This window comes from Giraffa tippelskirchi, chromosome 8 (genome assembly GCF_054371585.1).
Source record: "Giraffa tippelskirchi isolate mGirTip1 chromosome 8, T2T-mGirTip1v1.2.pri, whole genome shotgun sequence".
Taxonomy (NCBI): domain Eukaryota; kingdom Metazoa; phylum Chordata; class Mammalia; order Artiodactyla; family Giraffidae; genus Giraffa; species Giraffa tippelskirchi.
In genome coordinates, this window is record NC_137282.1 from 104,704,174 (window position 1) to 104,726,144 (window position 21,971).

At 36.0% G+C, this 21,971-nt stretch overlaps 1 protein-coding gene across 15 annotated transcripts in view; it reads left to right on the forward strand.

Annotated features, from left to right (window-relative positions):
* Window positions 1-21,971, forward strand: part of ERBIN (erbb2 interacting protein) — a 123,828-nt gene that overhangs the window by 38,043 nt on the left and 63,814 nt on the right. For all 15 annotated transcript variants that reach the window (XM_081518359.1, XM_081518362.1, XM_081518365.1 and 12 more), the window contains exons 2-4: window positions 2,641-2,688; window positions 9,108-9,305; window positions 12,499-12,616. In XM_081518359.1, the coding sequence (XP_081374485.1) occupies window positions 9,117-9,305; window positions 12,499-12,616 (307 nt within the window). In that variant the 5' untranslated portion in view covers window positions 2,641-2,688; window positions 9,108-9,116. The remainder of the gene's footprint in view (window positions 1-2,640; window positions 2,689-9,107; window positions 9,306-12,498; window positions 12,617-21,971) is intronic.

The window sequence follows — 21,971 nt, forward strand, 5'->3', positions numbered from 1 at the left end:
AGCAAATATGACAGCCATGATTAAACTAAAATCTTGCAGAACAACTAAACACCATCTAATAGCTGTGGGCATGCCTGAGGAGCGTTTGTTGTGCATTTTAACTTCTGAACTGTTATTTAAAAAGATCATTCCAATATAAGATTTCTCTTAAATCTAGCCAAGTATAACTTGTGGTCTCTTCAGACCAATAGGGAAGTATACATACTATATTTTTAAAAACTTTTATAATGATTTCACTTTTCAGTTACAAATATTTCCCAAATGAGAGTTTATGGAAAAAGAATGGGGAGGGGAAAAGATGGTAGTTTGAGTATAGATGACTGTGGATTATTGTTGAAACTGTTAAGAAGGAAAAAAATCACATCAGCATTTTCTTTATGATAAAGAATCTTGAGTTATAGCTAATCTTCTAAATCAGAATCTCTAAGGGAGAAGCTACAGTAATCTGTAGTTCTGAAAAATAACCCGAACCTGTATCATGGCACCCAAGGTTTCTTTTGGGTCCATGAGCACCTTTTTTCTTTTAACTGGCTGGAAACTGTTGGGATGGTCTAGGAATGGTTTTCCAAATCTGTTTATAAAAATGTATCTTTCTCATACTAGATTATTCTCTACACATCCACTATTGTGAGTCTTGATTCACCATCTATTCTCACTGCTCCTCTATTTTTCCAGTGTCCTTTATAACTGAACTACCTGGGTTGTCTATATTTGTTATGATGTTACCCTTTTCCTATTTCTTGAATCCCCTACAAACAGTGTTTTGTCTCTACTACTCCTCAGTAAGTTAGTCAGTGACCTTTACTTTATTAAACAGTGGCAATTAAAGTTCTTATTAACATAGTTGATAACTTCCTCCTTGAAATAATCTTTTCCATTTAGCTTTTAGAATATCATACTTTGGGCGAGTGAGGGGTGGTTTCTCTTGACTCACTGACTGCTTCTCTTCAGTGTCCTTTGCTGGTTCTCTTCTTGGTGACCTCTATGTTTATAATATCTCAGGGCTCAACCATTGAATTTGTTTTCTTCCTTCATTCCTTTCTTTTTGAGCCTGCACGCTTCTATCCACATTGATGCCCTTGATTCTTTCATGAAATTTCATCACTTTATTTTTTAATATTTATTTATTTATTAATTTGGCTGTGTCAGGTCTTCGTTGCGGCACTCAGGATCTGTGGGCTCCAGAGCATTTGGGCTTAGTTGCTCAGTGGCATGTGGGATCTTAGTTCCCTGACCAGGGACTGAATCCGCGTCCCCTCCCTTGGAAGGCAGATTCTTAACCACTGGACCACCAGGGAAGTCCCTAATTTCATTCCTTTAAATATCTCTAAACAGATAACTTCCAAATTTATAGTCTCAGTTTGGATTTCTTTCCACATCTCTGAATACTCATGCAACTGTCTACATAGGATCCCACTAGGACAGCTTTCAGGTATTTCAAACTAAAGTCTCTAAACACAAACTTTTCTTCTCTCTAACCTCCTTCTGTAGCCGTATTCCATCTCAGTTCACTGTCAGTTCCATTTTGTCAGACTACCATGTATGTGGGAGTATGTTGAGTGACAAAATAAGTGGCCATCTTTGCTTGATATACACAGAAGGTATTTTTTGTGGTATGTGCTATGTGTAGAATTTGTGGAGAAAGTTAACTCAGAAGTCCTAAACAATTTTTTATAAAGACAAATAGTCTAATATATTTAGAGTGACCCTTTAAAATTCTGAAACACATATTTATTAATATCACTGAGCTTTTAAGTAAAAGATTATTCATGATGTATGTACTTTTAATTAATGCTGCTGTTTTGGGTTTGGGGTGGTCCTGTTTTGGAATGTGTTGGTTTTAGGTACAGAAAACCTAGCAGTGGTTTAAGCAAATAGACGATTTCGTTTTCTTATACATCAAGAAATTAGATACTTCTGTGGTTAGCATTGGCTCAGCTACTCAGCAGTGCTGTTAAGAAACCCCAGCTTGCTTTGTCTTTCTATTTTATCAGCCTTATTGGTAGGCTTTTAATCCTCATGCTTGTTGATTCATAGTCATCATGTTTACACCTGTCCCTAGATAAGGAAGCAGATGTTTTTCCAGAATCCACTACCATTCTACCCCCAAAGTAGACTTCTAAGTATGTGTCATTCAGCTTAACTATGTCATCTGTCACCTGTCCACCCTTCTTGGAAAGCTAAAAGTGGGTATTTAGCTAGGTCCATTACCGCCTTGAATAAAAGAAACTTCTGAAAAGAGGGAAAAGCCTTTGATAAGCAGTTAACAGTGTTTGCCAGAGAGAACCATCAAAAACTACTAAATTTAAATATTGGTGATTGGTGATTAGAGTTTATTTGCTTGGGAAAACTTTTTTATTATTTCTCAGTAAGCTCAAATAAATGAGATTTTAATGGTAGATAGAGTGGTATCTATTATCTGATATAAGTGAGGGTTCTCAGTAGTCTCCAAATGTATTATGAACAATAAATCCAGTGATTATTGAGAAATTAGCAATTTTGTGTGCGTCAGTTTATGTGACTGAATTATAGAGGATTTTAATTTAGATTTTGAGATAAATAGGAAATTGGAAGAGATGTTCCTTAAGTCATAAAGATTATTTTTATTGTTAATTTTGTTTCTGTTTTTGGTTTTCATAGAATGTTGGCTCAATTAAGAACCATCAGGGAGATAAATTCAACCCAGTGGTAAGTAGTTTTAATTTCTTTTGTTAGAAAGGGTTTGCATTATTATTATGCCTTTTATTTGGTTGGCCCCTCTTCCTCCACTGTTTTTGTATCTACCGTTTTAAGCCTGATTTATAAAGTGGGTCTTAAATCACAACACTAAAATTTTAATGAACAGTCCCCATGCGGATCACTTCCTGTTCAGATCAGGCCAGTCTTTCTCCCTGTGGTTTACTTCCTTGCAGTATTGTGTAAGGGAAGATCTCTTTGGATTTGGTTACTCATTTCTCTCTCTTGTGGTGCTTTCCTCCTCTGACCTCAATAATTAAGGTCCCCCTCCTTTCTTATCAATCAGCAGTTTTAGTCTGCTAAGTTAGGATCCATTTTTGTATTTGTTCAAGGACCACTGAATTTATTCTGAGGTCTCAATTGCTCTTTTTACTGCCTCTGTCCATAGGAATTCTATTTTGTTTTTTTAATTGTGAAAGTTTTCATTTGAGATATAAGCTGTTCGCAGTTTCCTAGAGCTAAGTATCTAATCTTTTTTTTCTGAATTCACATTCTTTTCTGAGAAGTTCTGCAGTATGATTAGCACTACAGAAACGTCTTGGAGGTCATATTACTTCCAGTAACAATTATTCTGCCCTGTAAATTGCCTTCTACCTCAAGTGCCCTGCACATATGATTTAAATAATATACTAAACTAAATATGCTCTTCTTTTTTTCTGACCACTCTGTGCAGCACATGAGATCTTAATTTCCAGACCGGGAATTGAACCCATGCTCTCTTTATTAGGAGTGTGGAGTCTTAAGCACTGGACCACCAGGGAAATCCCCACACTCTTAAATCATTGTATTTGATAATAGTGTGTCATGTCCATTATTCTCAGCTGGGAGTTATGCTTTCAAATCCATTATGATTTCTGGAAAATGGATTTTTTTAGGCCATATTTTCCAAATTATTGAATACTATTATATATAAATATAAGCATACAGTAGTTATAATATGAACCAAAGTAGTAGTTTGAAGTATTATATATAATAGTGCTGTCTCTGCAGTAATAGGGAGAAGGCACTGGCGACTCACTCCAGTACTCTTGCCTGGAAAATCCCATGGACAGAGGAGCCTAGTAGGCTGCAGTCCGTGGGATCGCACAGAGTCGGACGAGACTGACGTGACTTAGCAGCAGCAGCAGCTGCAGTAATAGAAATGTTCTTTATCTTCTCTTATTCAATATGGTATCCATTAGCCACCTGTGACTATTGAGCCTTTACAATATAGTCATTGTGAGTGAGAAACTTGGTTTAAAATTTTGTTTGATTTAACTTGAATTTTCAGGTTAAAATGCCACTCTGTCTACCATATTGGACAAAGCAGATAGTTTTTCCCCCTAAGTCATTATCACTTGAAAAAGAAAGTGTAGATTCATTTTTAGAATCTTTTTTTCATTATCTCGTTAAACATACAAGTATAAGCTAAATTCCCCTTTAGTGATTAAATTCTTATTAGATCAATAAAACTGCTTATTCTTAGTAAAATGCACCTTCATATAAACATAGGTTAAGCATATTCAGTAAACTTTATTAACAAAGTAATTTTTTGTTTTTTATTGAGGTATAATTTATATATAACATTATATTAGTTTCAAGTATATGGCATAATGATTAGTATTTGCATATGTTGCAAAATGATCCTTACAGTATGTCTAACAAACATCCATTACCATACATAGAAGCAATTTGTGTGTGTGTGTGAGGAGAGCTTTCAATCTACTCTCTTAGCAACTTTCCAATATGTGAGACAGTGTTATTAGCTGTAGTCACCATGCTGTACATTACATCCCCATGACACAGAGATTTTAGATAGAAATATTTGATGTTTGATATTATTAGTGTAAGGGAGGAGAAATTTTCCCTTCCCCCATTAGGGTTCCTGGCTGGGTCTGAAAATTTAACTGACAGAGACAGATTAACAGGAGAAAAATGTATACATTTGTTTAATGTAAGTTTTAAAGGACACAGGGAGCCTTTCTTTGTAAGGAAAGGAAGACCCAAGGAAACAGTTAAACGAGTATTTTTATGTGATGTTTGATGAAGTAGACTGGTGTGTAGAAGAAATACAATAAGTCAGAGTAAATGTAGTCAACAGGGAGATTTAGCAGGCCCTGTTCATTAGAATTTCTCTCCCTTCGTCTTCAGAGATACCTTCTAGTATAAAGAGGACACCTTAAACAGAAACATTTTTATGACCTGTTTCTGGGGAGAAAGGCAGAGATCAGTGTGACCTTCCTGCTTTTGCTATTTTCTCAAACTTCTTTAGTTTAAAATACTAAGTATTCCTGAGTACCGTATTTTGTCCTGAACTCCATCAGTTGTTTGTCTCTGTAAACCCTAAAGGAGAAGTATGTTGTAAAGACCTATTGATGTTTGAATTCTGAGATGAGCATATCCTAATATATTGAGAAATAGTATAGTGCAGTATGAGTACATAATCAGTTTCTTTATGGAAAAATCGGGATGGTAATAGTACATGCCGTAAGATACATGAGGATGAAATGAGAATAAGCATATAGTTTATATAAAGAATTTAGCACAATGCCTGGTGCACATGGTGATTAAGTAAGAATAGTCAGATTTTTTTTTTTTTTTACTTGCTAAGGAAATACTTAACCTTATTATAAAACACTAAGAATATGATATAATTTGAAGAGGTAGAAGCAGTGCCTTGCAGATTCATGTTGGAGCCTGAGGCAAAAGAGAAAAATTAGTCATACTGATTCTGTCTTTATTTTTAAATTAACCATGGATTAATGGATTATTTTTCCAAGAGTTTGATTTTTTGCAAAAATGTTGCATTAAAATATTTAATTTGATTACTGAAGGGTTTTTCTGTGTCTGAGGCATTTGCCTCCCTGGCTTCAACCTAGTCTTGGCTCTGGGTAGAAGTAATCTAATACTCTAATGGAGTCTTCTGCCTAGGGCAAGAATTTATTATTATTTTGCAAAGAATTGATAACATTAATTAGAAGTCATTCTTATTTTATTGAAGTGGGATTTTTTTTTTAAATAAATTAATGTTAGCCTCCTAGTTAGAATTAACCTCTGTATGTTTGTATGTGTTCTTATAATAAAACTAGCCTTGAAAATTTTCACTAATTCAGAATTGAATCTTTCCCCCAGTTAGATTGAAATAATGAAGTCTGTACTTTATTGAAGCAAGTTTCTTCTCTAGTGTGTAACCTTAAGCAAATATAAAATCTGTAAACTTTAAAAAAATTAAAAGAACAACATTAATTGAAACAAAATATATTTAGCATAGATTGGAATTTTGATGTGGGAGAGTTACAGGAAAGTTAAACGGCTGGTTAGGGAGACCTGAAAATATCTTTGCACTCCCACTTTTCTACTCAGAATTGCATATAGTCGAGTTCTCAATTAAGAAACAGCTCTTAATCAGAAATTAAATAAATATCTTTATTATTAGGGTTTTTCTTGTTGATGAGCAGACTTATAAAGCATAGTTCTTTTCAGTTCAGTTCAGTAGCTCAGTCTTGGCCGACTCTTTGCGATCCCATGGACAGCAGGACTCCAGGCTTCCCTATCCATCACCAACTCCCAGAGCTTCCTTAAACTCATGTCCATCAAGTCAGGGATGCCATCCAACAATCTCATCCTCTGTCATCCCCTTCTCCTGCCTTCAATCTTTCCCAGCAACAGGGTCTTTTCCAATGAGTCAGTTCTTCACATCAGGTGGCCAAAGTATTGGAGTTTCAGCTTCAGCATCAGTCCTTCCAAAGAATATTCAGTGTTGGTTCACTTCAAGATTGACTGGCTTGATCTCCTTGCAGTCCAAGGGACTCTCAAGAGTCTTCTCCAACACCGCAGTTCAAAAGCATCAATTTTTTGGTGCTCAGCTTTCTTTATGGTCCAACTCTCACATCCGTACATGACTACTGGAAAAACCATACCCTTGACTAGACGGACCTTTGTTGGCACAGTAATGTCTCTGCTTTTTAATATGCTGTCTAGGTTGGTCATAACTTTTCTTCCAAGGAGCAAGCATCTTTTAATTTCATGGCTGCAGTCACCATCTGCAGTTATTTTGGAGCCCAAGAAAATTAAGTCTGTCACTGTTTCCATTGTTTTCCTCATCTATGTGCCATGAAGTGATCGGACTGGATGCCATGATCTTAGTTTTTTCGAATGTTGAGTTTTAAGCCAGCTTTTTTACTCTCCTCTTTCACTTTCATCAAGAGGCTCCTCAGTTTTTCTTGGCTTTCTGCCATAAGGGAGGTGTCATTCTAAAATGATTCTTTTAGAAGCATATAAATGGTTACTTTGAACTGTGTTGGAGAAGACTCGTGAGAGTCCTTTGGACAGCACGGAGATCAAACCAGTCAATCCTAAAGGAAATCAGTCCTGAATATTCGTTGGAGGGACTGATGCTGAAACTGAAGCTTCAATACTTTGGCCACCTGATGTGAAGGAGCCGACTCATTAGAAAAGACCCTGATGCTGGGAAGGATTGATGGAGGAGAAAATGACAGAGGATGAGATGGTTAGATGGCATCACCGACTCAATGGACATGAGTTTGAGTAAGCTTTGGGAGGTGGTGATGGACAGGGAGGCCTGGTGTACTGCAGTGCACAGGATCGAAAAGATTTGGACACAACTGAGTGACTGAACAAACAACAACGAATGATTACTTTTAGTATCATTTTGTGAAGTACAAAAGTGCTTGAGTTTATTTTTAAATTCACTATATATAAAATTTGAGTGTGAAGTGAAGTGGGCCTTAAGAAGCATTACTACGAATAAAGATAATGGAGGTGATGGAATTCCAGCTGAGTTATTTCAGATCCTAAAAGATGATGATGTTAAAGTGCTGCACTCAATATGTCAGCAAATTTGGAAAACTCTGCAGTGCCCACCAGACTGGAAAACGTGTTTTCATTCCATTCCCAAACAACATTCAAATTACAACGTAATTGTGCTCATTTCACATGCTAGGAAGATTAAGCTCAAAGTCCTTCAAGCTAGGCCTCAGCAGCAGTACATGAACTAAGAACTTCCAGATGTACAAGCTGGATTTAGAAAAGGCAGAGGAACCAGAGATCAAATTGTCAATATACATTGGATCATAGAGAAAGCAAGGGAATTCCAGAAAAACATCTATTTCTGCTTTATTGGCTATGCTAAAGCCTTTGACAGTGAATCACAACAAACTGGAAAATTCTTAAAGAGATGAAAATACCAGACTACCTTACCTGCCTCCTGAGAAACCTGTATGCCGATCAAGAAGCAACATATAGAACCGGACGGGGAACAACAGACTGGTTCAAAATTGGGAAAGTAGTGTGACAAGACTGTATATTGTTACCCTGCTTATTTAACTTCTATGCAGAGTACATCATTCAAAATGCAGGGCTGGATGAATATCAAGCTAGAATCAACCTAGAATATCAAGCTAGATTGCCAGGAGAAATATCAACAGCCTTAGATATGCAGATGATACCATCATAATGGCAGAATGTGAAGACAAACTAAAGAGCCTCTTGATGAATGTGAAAGAGGAGAGTGAAAAAGCTGGCTTAAAACTCAACCTTAAAAAAGCTAAGATCATGGCATCCGGTCCCATCACTTCATGACAAATAGAAGGGGAAAACGTGGAAACAGTGACAGACTTTTTTTCCTTAAGTTCCAAATTCACTGTGGACAGTGACTGTAGCCATGAAAAAGACGCTTGCTCCTTGGAAGGAAAGCTATGACCAACCTAGACAGCATATTAAAAAGCAGAGACATCACTTTGCCAACAAAGGTGCGGATAGTCAAAGCTATGGTTTTTCCAGTAGTCATATGAGAGTTGGACCATAAAGAAGACTGAGCACCGAAGAATTGATGCTTTCGAACTGTGATGTTGGAGAAGACTCTTGAGAATCTCCTGGACTGCAAGGGGATCAAACCAGTCAATCCTAAAGGAAATCAGCCCTGAATATTCATTGGAAGGACTGATGCTGAAGTTCCAATACTTTGGGCACTTGATGCAAAGAGCCGGCTCATTGGGAAAGACCCTGTTGCTGGGAAAGATTGAGGGCAAAAGGAGAAGGAGGCAGCAGAGGATGAGATAGGCGGATAGCATCACTGACTCAATGGACATGAATGAATCTGAGCAAACTCCAGGAGATGGTGAAGGATAGGAGAGCCTGGCCTCCTGTAGTCCACGGGATTGCAAAGAGTCAGACAGGACTTAGTGACTGAGCAACAACAACAAATATATAAAATTTGATAGGAAAGCAGTGTAAATGCATTCTGTTGATTGTGTTTACAGAAGGGGATATTTATCTGTGATATATAAACTCTGAGAATTGAACTGGAATAGTTTGTTTTGAAAAATTGTTAACAATGCTTTTACTAAACTTATTTTGTTTGCATATTTCAGTGTCTAAAAATGACTACAAAACGAAGTTTATTTGTGCGGTTGGTACCATGTCGTTGTCTACGAGGAGAAGAGGAGACTGTCACTACTCTTGATTATTCTCATTGCAGTTTGGAACAGGTTCCCAAAGAGATTTTTACTTTTGAGAAAACTTTGGAGGAGCTCTACTTAGATGCTAATCAGATTGAAGAGCTTCCAAAGGTATGTTAATCTGGTCTTTCAAGAATTGCCTTTGGTTATTTTTATGCCTAGAAATATGATATTCCCAATGTTGCCATAATACTGATACGTATGTATACATTATTGCCCCTGTTTTGGTCTGATTTCATCTTTAGGATATGTAACACAATTCAGATTTTTTAAATTGAGTTTTTAAGCTTCATCTCTTCAAGTTAATTGTTTAATCTTTTCAGGTTAATTGCTTATTTATGCAAATAATTTAAAATTTCATATTTAACTCCAGGCTTGGTAGAGCCACTAAGGTAGATAATGAAGGGAAGTGAAAGTCACTCAATCGTGTCCAACTCTTGGGTACTTCATGGACTATACAATCCATGAAATTCTCAAGACCAGAATACTGGAGTGGATAGCAGTTCCCTTCTCCAGGGGATCTTCCCAACTCAGGGATCGAACCCAGGTCTCCTGCATTGCAGGCGGATTCTTTACCAAATGAGCCACCAGGGAAGCCCAAGAATACTAGAGTGGGTAACCTATCCCATCTACAGGGGATCTTCCTGACCCAGAAATCGAACTGGAGTTTCCTGCATTGCAGGCGGATTCTTTACCAGCTGAGCTAACAGGGAAGCCCAAGGTAGATAATAAGACTGTACAGTTTCTGCAGCCAACAGATTTAGATAAAGAATTGAAATAATGTTTTCTAGTTTTCATGAGACATTGATCTACATTATAATAACTGAGGATAAATTGTCCTTTTAGTTAACACATCTGAATTTTGTTTTTTTAACAGCTTTGCAGAGGTACTATTCTGTTTTCCCCATTTCAGTTTTGTTTGGAAAGGCTTTTGGAGGACTTAATATTTCTGAAATGTAGGAACAACTAGCAGGAGAAAGTTGGTTTGTTGCCATGAAACATCCTCTCCCATTAACAACTTCCTTGCTAAAATATTTTAGTGGTTACTTCTTTTTTTTCCTTAAATTCTAACCAGACTTCATCTCTTACTCAGTTTCTTATTTTTGCAGAGAAAGTTACAATAGTTTTACCACCCAAACAACAGTGTTTTTTAAGCTGTGAGTGGAGACTCATTAGTGGCTCATAAAAATCAATTTAATATATGGGGCATTTCCAAAAAATAAACTCTTATTTGGACTGGCAGATTTAAAAGACAAAAAATACAAGACATCCAATTAAATTACAATTTTCAAGTAAAGAGTAATTTTTTAGTATAAGTGTGTTTCATGCAGTGTATAGGATATCTCTCTCACTAAAAAAATTATTGTTTATCTGAACTTCAAGTTTAACCAGGCATCCTATATTTTATTTGGTAACCCTAACTATCATAGAGTAGAAAATAGAGAGTGTTGCATGCATCTATTGTAACATAAAATATTTGTTTTAGATTTGTATGTGTGTTTATATACATCCTGGATGCAGCAGAGTTTTGAAAGAGTTCCTCTTTGGGTGGCTAGTATAGTAGTAAAATCATTCTGAAAACCAGCACCATCCAAAATTGTCTTATAAAGAAATCTTTATATACCTATGGATAAAATATTAGAAGTTGTGGGTTGCATGTTCATGAATTTATTCCCTAGGTTGTGATAGGGTGCTTGGTAATTGACTGTTTCCTTGCATGTTATTTTTTTCAGCAGGGAATTTATCTTCCTTAGCTAGCTGGGTCTCCTAGAGAAAATGGAAGACCAAAATTAGTCCCATTTTCTAATCACTGCCAGTGAGGTCTCATTTTGGGGACTGTGTTGAAAAGAGAGAGGGATGCTATCTATGATAGTGCAAATAACTGAATTACTTACCATGCCTAGCAATTTTCCATTTTTGGAAGAATGCTCTCCATAAATAGGATTTATTCAGTGTCATCCTGCAGACAGTTTTGTTTTTTCCTAAAGACTTTACTTTTTAGAGCAATTTTAGATTCACAGCAAAACTAACAGGCAAGTATAGAGATTTACCAAGGCCACATAATGGCTTAGATGGTAACAAATCTGCATGCAGTGCAGGAGACCCAGGTTCGAGCCTTGGGTTGTCGAGAATATCCCCTGGAGAAGGGAATGGCAACCCACCAGTATTCTTGCCTGGAGAATTCCATGGACAGAGGAGCCTGGCCAGCTATAGTCTATGGAGTCACAAAGAGTTAGGCATGACTGGGTGACTAACACACGCACATAGATTTCCCAAATATGTACCCTGTCCCCACACATGGATGGCTTCCACCATTATCAGCATTCCCCCTTTGGTACCAGAGTGGTTAAACCACCACAGTAGTTAGAACTGATGAACCTGTGCCATAATCACCCAAAGTCCCTAGTTTAGATTATGGTTTGCTGTTGGTGTTGTGCATTCTGTGGATAGCACAGTGCATATAATCACATGTATTCATCATTATGCAATCATAGTATTTTCAGTACCCTAAAAATCCTCTATACTCTGCAAAGGTATTTTTTTGGTATGAAGCTTAGAAGTAGCCCACGTACTTACTGCTTTTGGTTGAATATATTTAAGTCATGTTTTCATTATTGTGAGTTCAGCATAACAGTATGTTTGTTCCCTTATTTTTCTCTCTCAAATCAGAGTTCTATATTTTAATTCATTTAAAAGCAATTTTACATATTTGAATTTATATAAATTCAACTTATAAACTTACATTTTGGAATAAGGATGCTTGAAACATAAGATCCAAAGTGAAAGTGAAAGGGTTAGTTGCTCAGCTGTGTCCAACTCTTTGCTATCCCGTGGACTGTAGCCCACCAGGCTCCTCTGTCCATGCACTTCTCCAGTCAAAAATACTGGAATGGGTAGCCATTCCCTTCTCCAGGGGATCTTCCTGACCCAGGGATTGAACCTGGGTCTCCTGAATTGAAAGCAGATTCTTTACCATCTGAGCCATAGGGGCAGCCCTTTTAGTTTACTATATTTAGCAGCTATTTATTTCTTATGGCCCTAACAGAAAATACACCATACGCTAGATTTTGTTAAGTACATTTTGCCCAGGGTAGAAGTGTGAGGATATAAATCATTCTGAGTAGTCCAATTGTATTCAGATCTATAATAGCATAAAATAAGAGGTCTTCTCTGCTATGTGTGTAGATATAATTCATTCAGTTTTAATGACATTAATAATATTTGTCTTTCTAAAGGTTAATAAATGAAATATTTAAGGAAACTGAAGGAATAATCAAAATCCTTCTCTACCTTGTTTCAACAGCAACTTTTTAACTGTCAGTCTCTACACAAACTGAGTTTGCCAGATAATGATTTAACAGCATTACCAGCATCTATTGCAAATCTCATTAATCTCAGGGAACTGGATGTCAGTAAGAATGGTAAGATTCTTTCTCTCTAACTTTTTGTGCTTGGGGACATGTTAAATTAATAGAATTTCTTTTGTATTTTAGCAAATATAAAATAATTAAAAAGTCAGATTGTAGTCTGTTATATTAGGTTTTTTATATATATGTATAAATCTATGAGAATTTAAAGCAAAGTGAAGAATAAGTATAAACATTTTTAAATAGCCTTAATTGAAATGCTGTGGATACGTGCATGTACATATTTACGTGTCCTTTTTTTAAATGTAAATTTATTTATCTTAATTGGAGGCTAATTACTTTACAATATTGTGGTGGTTTTTGCCACACATTGACATGAATCCACCACAGGTGTACCATGTGTTCCCCATCCTGAACCTCCTCCCTCCTTCCTCCCCATCCAGTCCCTCTGGGTCATCCCAGTGCACCAGCCCGGAGCACCCTGTCTCGTGCATCAAATCTGGACTGGCAATTTGTTTCACATATGATAATATACATGTTTCAATGCCATTCTCCGAAATCATCCCACCCTCACCCTCTCCCACAGAGTCCAAAAGACTGTTGTATACATCTGTGTCTCTTTTGCTGTCTCGCATATAGGGTTATCGTTACCATCTTTCTAAATTCCAGTATGCGTTAGTATACTGTATTGGTGTTTTTCTTTCTGGCTTACTTCACTCTGTATAATAGGCTCCAGTTTCATCACCTCATTAGAACTGATTCAAATGCATTCTTTTTAATGGCTGAGTAATATTCCATTGTGTATATGTACCACAGCTTTCTTATCCGTTCATCTGCTGATGGACATCTAGGTTGCTTCGATGTTTTGGCTATTACAGTGCTGAGATGAACATTGGGGTATATGTGTCTCTTTCAATTCTGGTTTCCTCTGTTGCCTAATAATGCCCTTTTTAGCTATTTGTCCAACCTACACCAAGTTAAAGATCACATACAGCTTTCAGTTGTGTCTCTTCGATGTTTTAAAACCAGGAACAGCTTGCCCATCTTTTTGTGACGTTGTTTTTGTAGAGTTCAGATCCGCTGGTTTTTAATAGTTAAGAGTTTTCTTCTCATGATTTTATTTTAGGTTAATTAATTTCCTCAGCTTCTTCAAGGGCAGTTTGAAATTTGTTTCTATTCCTCATGCTTAATATAGTGGCAAGTATTGTGTAAATTCCAAAGTAAATGAACTTGATCCATTACCATTGTAGCTGTACATATACTGACAGTTAAGTAGCATTGTAGAACTTTCGAATTGTGACATTAGAAGTCATTAAGTGTAACCTTCCACTGTGAAGGGCTATCTCTTCTACTTTTTGGTGTTACTGATAAAATTACATGTACCTGGGAAAGGCTAGTAACCAGCGTTATTAGTCTTCACAGTATGAAACTATTCCTTGACTCAATAATGCACATGATTTATTATCCTCCTGAAAATGCGCTAATTCCAGACTTCTCTAAACTGAGAATTGTGCAGTTATGCCCTACAACATCATTCAATCAGTATCTTAGACTTTCAAGCAAAGAATAACGTATTTGAGTTATGACAATCCATTGGACTGTAGTGTTTCTCTCTCTTTTTTTCATCCTAGCTTCAGCAATTCTTTGTGGATTATTGAAAACCTGCTCTGTACAATTCTGTTAGCTTGTGAGTGTTTTTTGAAGAGTTAAGAGATAATTTCTATGTGACCAAAAGATTTAGGATAAGCACTTAAGTATTCTGCTCTGAAAGAGAATGGCATTAGTTATTGTTGTCAATAAAACCTTACAATTTATTTCATTAAAAATTAAGTTGATTACTTTCTATTCTTTTCTTCTCTTTCTATGTGATCTCATCTATTTTTTAAATGGCACAATCAGTCCCTTGCCTTTTATTTGTTTTCTTCTCTTCTTGGTCTTAAACTGATGTCTAAATGCAACTGCATTTCACTGATGGTGGACAAAGTAAGTGAGGAGAGACAGGAAACTATGATTATGTCAGAACCATTACCTTGACTGACGAAAATTCTAGTACTTCTAATTACTAATCTAACAGTCATCATTACAACTGATGTAATTAATCCATTTTACTTTTATAGAGTTGAGAGCATTTTAACTAACTTGTGTAACCCTCAAGTATATGCTTCTACAAGTCTACATTATTATTACTTTTTGGCCGTGCCTCATGGCTTGTGGGATCTCAGTTTCCTGACCAGGGACTGAACCCAGGCCATGGCAGTGAAAGCCCAGAATCCTAACCATTAGGCCACTAGAGAACTCCCAAGTCTACATTATTGAAAACAAGAATATATTATGCATATTATAGAGTGATGTTGTTGATTATGAGAAATTTGAGTTTCATTAGTTGTATATTTTAGTTAACAGCTTGCTTAAAAGAAAGGATAGCACACTAAATGAAAGCAGTGTTTATCAAATTTTGGAATTAATTACATTTAGTATTAAGATGGCTGTTATGTTACAGATGGATGAGTTTCATCTTTTATTTTAAATGAGAAAATTTAATTACCCCTAAATATACCCCTAAATATTTTCTCTATTACAACGTCTCATCATGTTAAAATGTTGCATAAGATGCTTTAATCTTGTATCCAAGTTCTAGTATTCTTCTCCTTTTAGGTGTTTTTATCAGTTCAACCTAATGATATTCTATTATATCTTAATATAACAGGTATTTTTTTCGTGTTTACTATCTATATGCCCCCTGCTTGGAAGGAGGCAGAAAACATTGTGCCATACTTTATTAGTGTTTCAGCAAGCTGTATTTATTTAAAAGCACTTGTTTTAGGATTCTTTACTTTCACAGTTTCTTAGTTTCTGATATTCTGACATTTCTTCCAGTGTTTCTCACTGGCCAAGTAATATGGCTTAGTGATTAAAACATTTATTTAGGAAGAGAAAAATTGAATTGTATTCTGATCATTGCTTCTTTGTTTATTTGCCATGTTGCTATATTTGGAAATTAATCTCATTCTCAGTTAAGACTATACATAATTTCATCAATATTACCACTTCCTGTTCTGCCTCATGAGACTGCTAACCACTTTGTGGACCAGTGTGTATACAGGAAGTATATAAATTTTAGGTGTTGATATTTGTCTTCATTTTGTAAGGAATTCACTTTTTATCATTTATATTTGATGATAAAACTAAAGTCTTAATTTATGAGTCTTAATTTGTTTTTTTTCTTGTCTAAAGTTTTGGTTTATTGTTAGCTTTTTAAAGAGAGGAAAAGCTCACCAAGCTGCTAGGCCAAGCCACTGCAAATAGCAACTGGTGTTAGAGAAATTAACATTTAACATCCATTGTGTTCAAGTGGCTTCTTTTTTTTTTTTTTTTCTTTTTTGCTGTACTATGTAGTATGTGGGAATCTTAGTTCCCTAATCAGGGATTGAACCCTCATCTCCTGCATTGCAAGATGAATTCTTAGCTGCTAGACTGCCAGAGAAGTCCTGGCCTGTTTTCTTGAGCAGACTAATAGGGATGATGATTAAAATAATTTGCAAAAGGGATTGATAGAGAAAGCTGATGGAGAGAGAAAAGAAATGAAGACTATCTAGCTGTCAATTCTCTCTATATAAGCACACTGAATAAAAACTAGGAATTTTAACACAGAGAAACCAGAAAGAGTAGCTCAGATCTGTCTGTCTGATATGGGAATGCTGGAGAGGTTAATTATGCCTTTTTAAAACTGAGTCAAAACATTAAGAAAGAATGGGTTGAAAGTTTATGGGTCACAACAGGAAGCAGTTCCTTGAATCTGAGAAAATCTGATGATTGGGGACAAAATACTGGAAAAGACTCTTCACTTTTAAGTTCAAAGAAGTTATATTGATTACAAGGGAAATTATCGATTGCTGGGGAAGTCACTTATTTTTTTCTGTTTTAAAATTTCTAAAGTTGCTGATTTGCTTAATAGTTAATGTTTAAGTTCAGCTGTTTTAATAAATCAGCTTATTTAAGATAATGAAAGAAGAAAAATCTTGTGTTAAACTGACATGGAACTTAAAAAACATAGTCTGGTGATCACTGGTCACTGCTGAGTGTGTTGTTAATGTAGACCGTAAGTGGGGTGTACAGTCACTGTGCCTTACCATAGCACTTACACAGCACTCACTGTGTTACACCTGATGCTAACCATACATCTGTTATCCCCTAACCAGTATAATCTTTTAAGTTTGCAATTTTCTGGCTCAGACTCTTGACTGGAAATCAGTGTTAGATTCTGTACTATTTGTTACCATAGCCTTTAAAATACAGAAACAGTAAAGAACCACTATTAACTTACATTGTACATTTGAGTCATTGGAGGGATATTGATGCCCTCCAAACAAAGATCCCCAGGATTACCTGTGATTGAGCCATGGGGATGGAAAGGGAGTCGCCGTGGGTGCTAAAAGACTTTATTACAGAATTTCGGCATGTACTTGATGATTGGAAGAGGATTTAAGAATATGAGTGTTTGCTATGGATGGAATGCTGTAAAGAAGTATAATTCTGTCATTGAGAATATTAATAAATGTTATCTTTAGGGAGGGCAAATTAGAGCTAAGCTAAAGCTATAATCAATAAAGCAGCAGCAGTCACACGTTAGAAGAAGGGATGGCTTGGACAAGATTCACATTTTGTCTTTGTTAAGTCGTGATTACAAATACGCTTTTGTCTTGATCTCTTGTGGTTAAAGAATGGCCTCCTTTAATATTGGTATTATGTGAAATTGCTTAGTTCAACAGGGAAATACCAAGGTCTCCCTTTGATTGCATCTTGTTCATAGAAAGACCAAGGGCTAGCTGATAGTACCAGGCCAGTTCTTAGATTAGATTTCAGGAGGTATTTTCTCTTCCTCAGCAGTAAAAAGAACTCTTCTGTATAACCAAAGTAGATTAATCTGAGCAAGATAGCCATGTTTAATAGTATCTTCATTTTATTAAACTTTAGCAACAGAGTCAAATTCTTATGAAAAGAGTATATGACAAAGAGAACACTGTTGAAGTCAAGTGAGAATGAAAAAGGAACAGGTAGTTGAAATTGTTAAAGAATTAAGTAATTCATGGTAAAATTCAGGTTTTGCATACTTTATGTATGAGGATGAAAGAGCCATCTTTGGAGACAAGCTAACACAAGCATTGAGGTTAGGACTCACTGAGAAAGTGAGAACAAGGATTTGGTAGAAGTGAGGAAGTTAGCGATGCAGATATCTAAGGTAAGAATGTACCAGAAAGAAGAAACAGCCAGTGTACAGTTTGTAAGGTGAGAGTGTCCATGGCATGTATGAAAAACAGAAGACTATGGTAGCAAAAACATAGTGAGCAAGATGGGAGTGATAGGAATAGAGGTCAGAAAGGTAGGGATTTGAAGCAAAAAGATAGCGTAGAACCTTGTAGGCATTTGTATGTACTTTGACATTTATTCTCATTCAAGTGGAATCACTTGGAAGGGTTTGAGTCAGGTCATTCAGAGCATGATCTGACTTGCATTTTAAAGGTTGACTGTGGTTATGTATGGATACTCTATGGTACAGGGTGAAAGTAACCAGTGTAGGTGATATTTCAGTGATATAGCTGGTGATAGTGGCAGAAGAAGTGAGATGTAGACAGATTATAGATACTTTTGAAGGTTGAGTCAACAAGATTTTATGATGGTTTGGATGTGAGATAAGCATCAGGGATGATGTCAGTGGCATTGGTCTATGAATGTGGATGGGTAGAGTTGCTGCCATCTGAAATGGGGATATCTGTGGGCATTATAATTTTTAGTAGAAAAAAATCAGGAGCTCTTTGTTGAACATGTTGCCTTTAGGATAACCAAATGTTCATAGAGGTTTGGAGTTCAGTCAAAAAGGAAATGTGCTAGCTATATATATTTGGGGATTGCCAGCGTATTGATGGATATAGAACCTGGGGTTAGATATAGTCAACAAGGGCATGAGTATGAAAGAGGCCTTTCATACTATACGTTGCTAGCAGTTTATAAAAGCAGGAAACCAATGAGTACTTCAAAACTACTTGCTTAGGACACTATTACTACTATGTAGCTGAAATTAGAATTACTGATTTCACAGATACTGATTGGTTAATTTTATAAACCACATGCTATGAAATAAGTAAAATTTGAAAAATATGAAGTACTGTATTTGTGGAAGATGATACAAGCATTACCTTCCATTAAATATTAAAGTTGCAGAAGTCTAATACAGAACTATTAAAATTATCCTTCTCTATATAAAATTTTAGGTCAGTGGAACATGCTGTGAGCTTCCCAGGTGGCGCTAGTGGTAAAGAACCTGCCTGCCAATGCAGAAGACTTTATCACGTGCTAAAAATATTACAGCTCTTGGAATAATACCGTTTATATAGACGTTCAAGATAACATTGTAGACTTTAATAAAAGCCAGTGAAATGAGCTACATTGCTGAGTATTCAAATGAAGTCAAGCTCTGATGAGGACAGTATAGAATGTCTTCCTCCCATCTTCACTCTAGATGTGGAATTTTTTTTTTCAAGTATGTGGTATGAACTGTTCACCACAGCCAAGTGGGACTCATTCTGGGCATTCAAGGCTGGTTTGATATTTGACGTCATCAGTGTTATTCAGTACATCAGTAGGCATTAAATGAACTTGGTAATTCCATTCCTTAGTGTTTACTCAAGAGAAATGAAACACGTCATTTGAAATTAATATAGTGATTTTTTTTTAAAGTTCATAGCACCTTTTTCATAATAATTGAAATCTCCTACATTTTTTGGTACTGTTCTTCTATTCTTCAGTGTTTCCCACATCTGCCACGGAAGCCCTGCTTCTACCACCTATCTCTTAGGCCCCACCACCACCCTCATAAAAAATACATAGCCATTTTAGCAAACAGGTGCTTTTTTAATGTATTTAATAGTAGGAGAGTTATTTTAATGTATCGTGAGTGAAATTATCACTTGAGACAAATTACTTGTAAGTTGAAGAATGATAAGAATTTAACTCCTAAAGTTAGAAGATTCAGCAACAGTAAATATTTTGTATGTGAATAAATGAGAGAAAAGAAGGAAAAAAAATTGGTGCAAAATATGGATGTTATTATTAGTGAGTAAGTCAAATTTAATGAGAGTTGTACAAAAGTACAGTTATACTAAGTATCATTACATGTGTTTAGACTAGAGAATTGAATCAGCCTGTGCTTTGATGGTGGCCATTCTGATCAGTGTGAGGTGATACTTCCTTGTAGTTTTGATTTTCATTTCTCTAATAATTGGCTATGTTGAGCATCTTCTCATGTGCCTTTTGGCTATCTGTATGTCTTCTTTGGAGAAATGTCTGTTTAGATCTTCTGCCCATTTTTTGTTTGGATTGTTTACAGTTTTTAATATTGAGCTGTATGAGCTTTTTGTATGTTTTGAAGATTAATTCCTTGCCAGTCACATCATTTGCAAATATTTTTCTCACATTCTGTGGGTTGTCTTTTTTGTTTTTGTTTTCCTTTCTGTGTAAAAGCTTTTAAGTTGAATTAGTTTCCATTTATTTTTGTTTTTATTTCCATTGCTCTAGGAGATGGATTAAAAAAGATATTACTGTGATTTATGTCAAAGAGTTTTCTGCCTATGTTTTCCTGTAGAAGTGTCACACTATCTGGTTTTACATTTACATTTTTAATCCATCTGGATTTTATTTTTGTTTATGGTGTTAGAGAATGTTCTAATTTCATCATTTTACATGTAGCTGTACAGTTTTCCTGGCACTGTTTATTGAAGAGACTGTCTTTTCTCGATTGTTTATTCTTGCCTCTTTTGCTGTAGATTGATTGATAGTAGGTATGTGGGTTTATTTCTGGACTTTCTGTCCTGTTCCATTGATCTGTATTTGGTTTTTGTGCCAGTACCATACTGTTTTGGTTAGTGTAGCTTTGTAGTATAGTCTGAAGTCAGGGAGATTGATTCCTCCCTGAAGGGGAGAGGGACCAGTTAGGGGCATGAGATTAAGAAATGCAATCTACTATGTGGTGGTGCTAGTGGTAAAGAACCTGCCTGCCATTTCAGGAGACATAAGAGATGTAGGTTCAATCCCTGGGTTAGTAAGATCCCCTGGAGAAAGCCATGGCAACATACTCCAGTATTCTTGCCTGGAGAATCCCATGGACAGAGGAGCTTGGGGTTGTAGTGCATAGGGTTGCAGAGAGTCGGACGTGACTGAAGTGACTTAGCATAGCACACACATGTATAAAACAGATAAGCATCAAGGATATATTTTATATTACAGGGAATTGTAGCCTTTATCTTGTAATAACTTTTAATAGGATATAATCTGTAAAAAATACTGAATCACTATTCTGTATACCTAAGATGTAATATAATAAATCAGCTATAGTTAAATTTAAATAGATCAGTAAACGTGAAAATGTGTTCATCTCTGGGAAATAGCTCAGTTGGCAAAGAATCTGCCTGCAATGCAGGAGACCTTGATTCAATTCCTGGGTTGGGAAGATCCCTTGGAGAAGGGAAAGGGTACCCACTCCAGGATACTGGCCTGGAGAATTCCATGGACTGTATAGTCCATGGGGTCACAAAGAGTCGAACACGACTGAGTGACTTTCACTTTCTAGGAAATATCAGGAAAATATCTAGTTTTAGTTAATATCTCGTTTATGTCTGTGAGGTTCAACCCTCACAGAAAGTATTTATTGGCAAAAAGTAAAGATATCATCAAATGTCGACAAGATGTAAGTAGGTATTATAGTATGAAAATTGATATTGCCACCCTGGTAAAGAATTTGGAAGCTGTTGAGTGACACTGATAACTATGTACCATGTCCTGTTCCAGTAGTGCACAAGAGAGGCAAAGATTCTCCCCTCACAGAACAAGTACTCTTTGTGGTATCTAGTAAGAAACTTCTAAAGACAGATAAATACGTTAATCTGCTTGACACTGTCCCAGGTATCACTGGATTTCTTTACTTTTTGCCCTCTCTGTTTCAGAATGGCTAGTTTCTGTTGCCGTGTCTTCTGTCTCATTGACATTTTCTCCTGCCATGACTAATCTTTAAATCCTATCTGGTGGATTTTTCATTTAGATATATTGTTTTTATCATTTGTAAAGTTTCCATTTCTTACATTTAATCTTTTCCTCCCCATCATTTTGTTCATTTTTTCCCTTTAAGTACCATAGCTGTTTTAAAGTCCTTTTTTAAAAATCTTGTTATCTAAGTAGAGAATAATACAGTAAACCTGGTGTGCCTGTCAACCAGAACTGTAACATACCAATCACTATGTTACATGTATTCCTCATACTTTGCCAAAAACCTCTTTCATACATAAATATTTCAAGATGAAGCCACTTTACTATTACCACAATTTATAAAAAACAGCTAACAGTCATTCCTTAATATCAT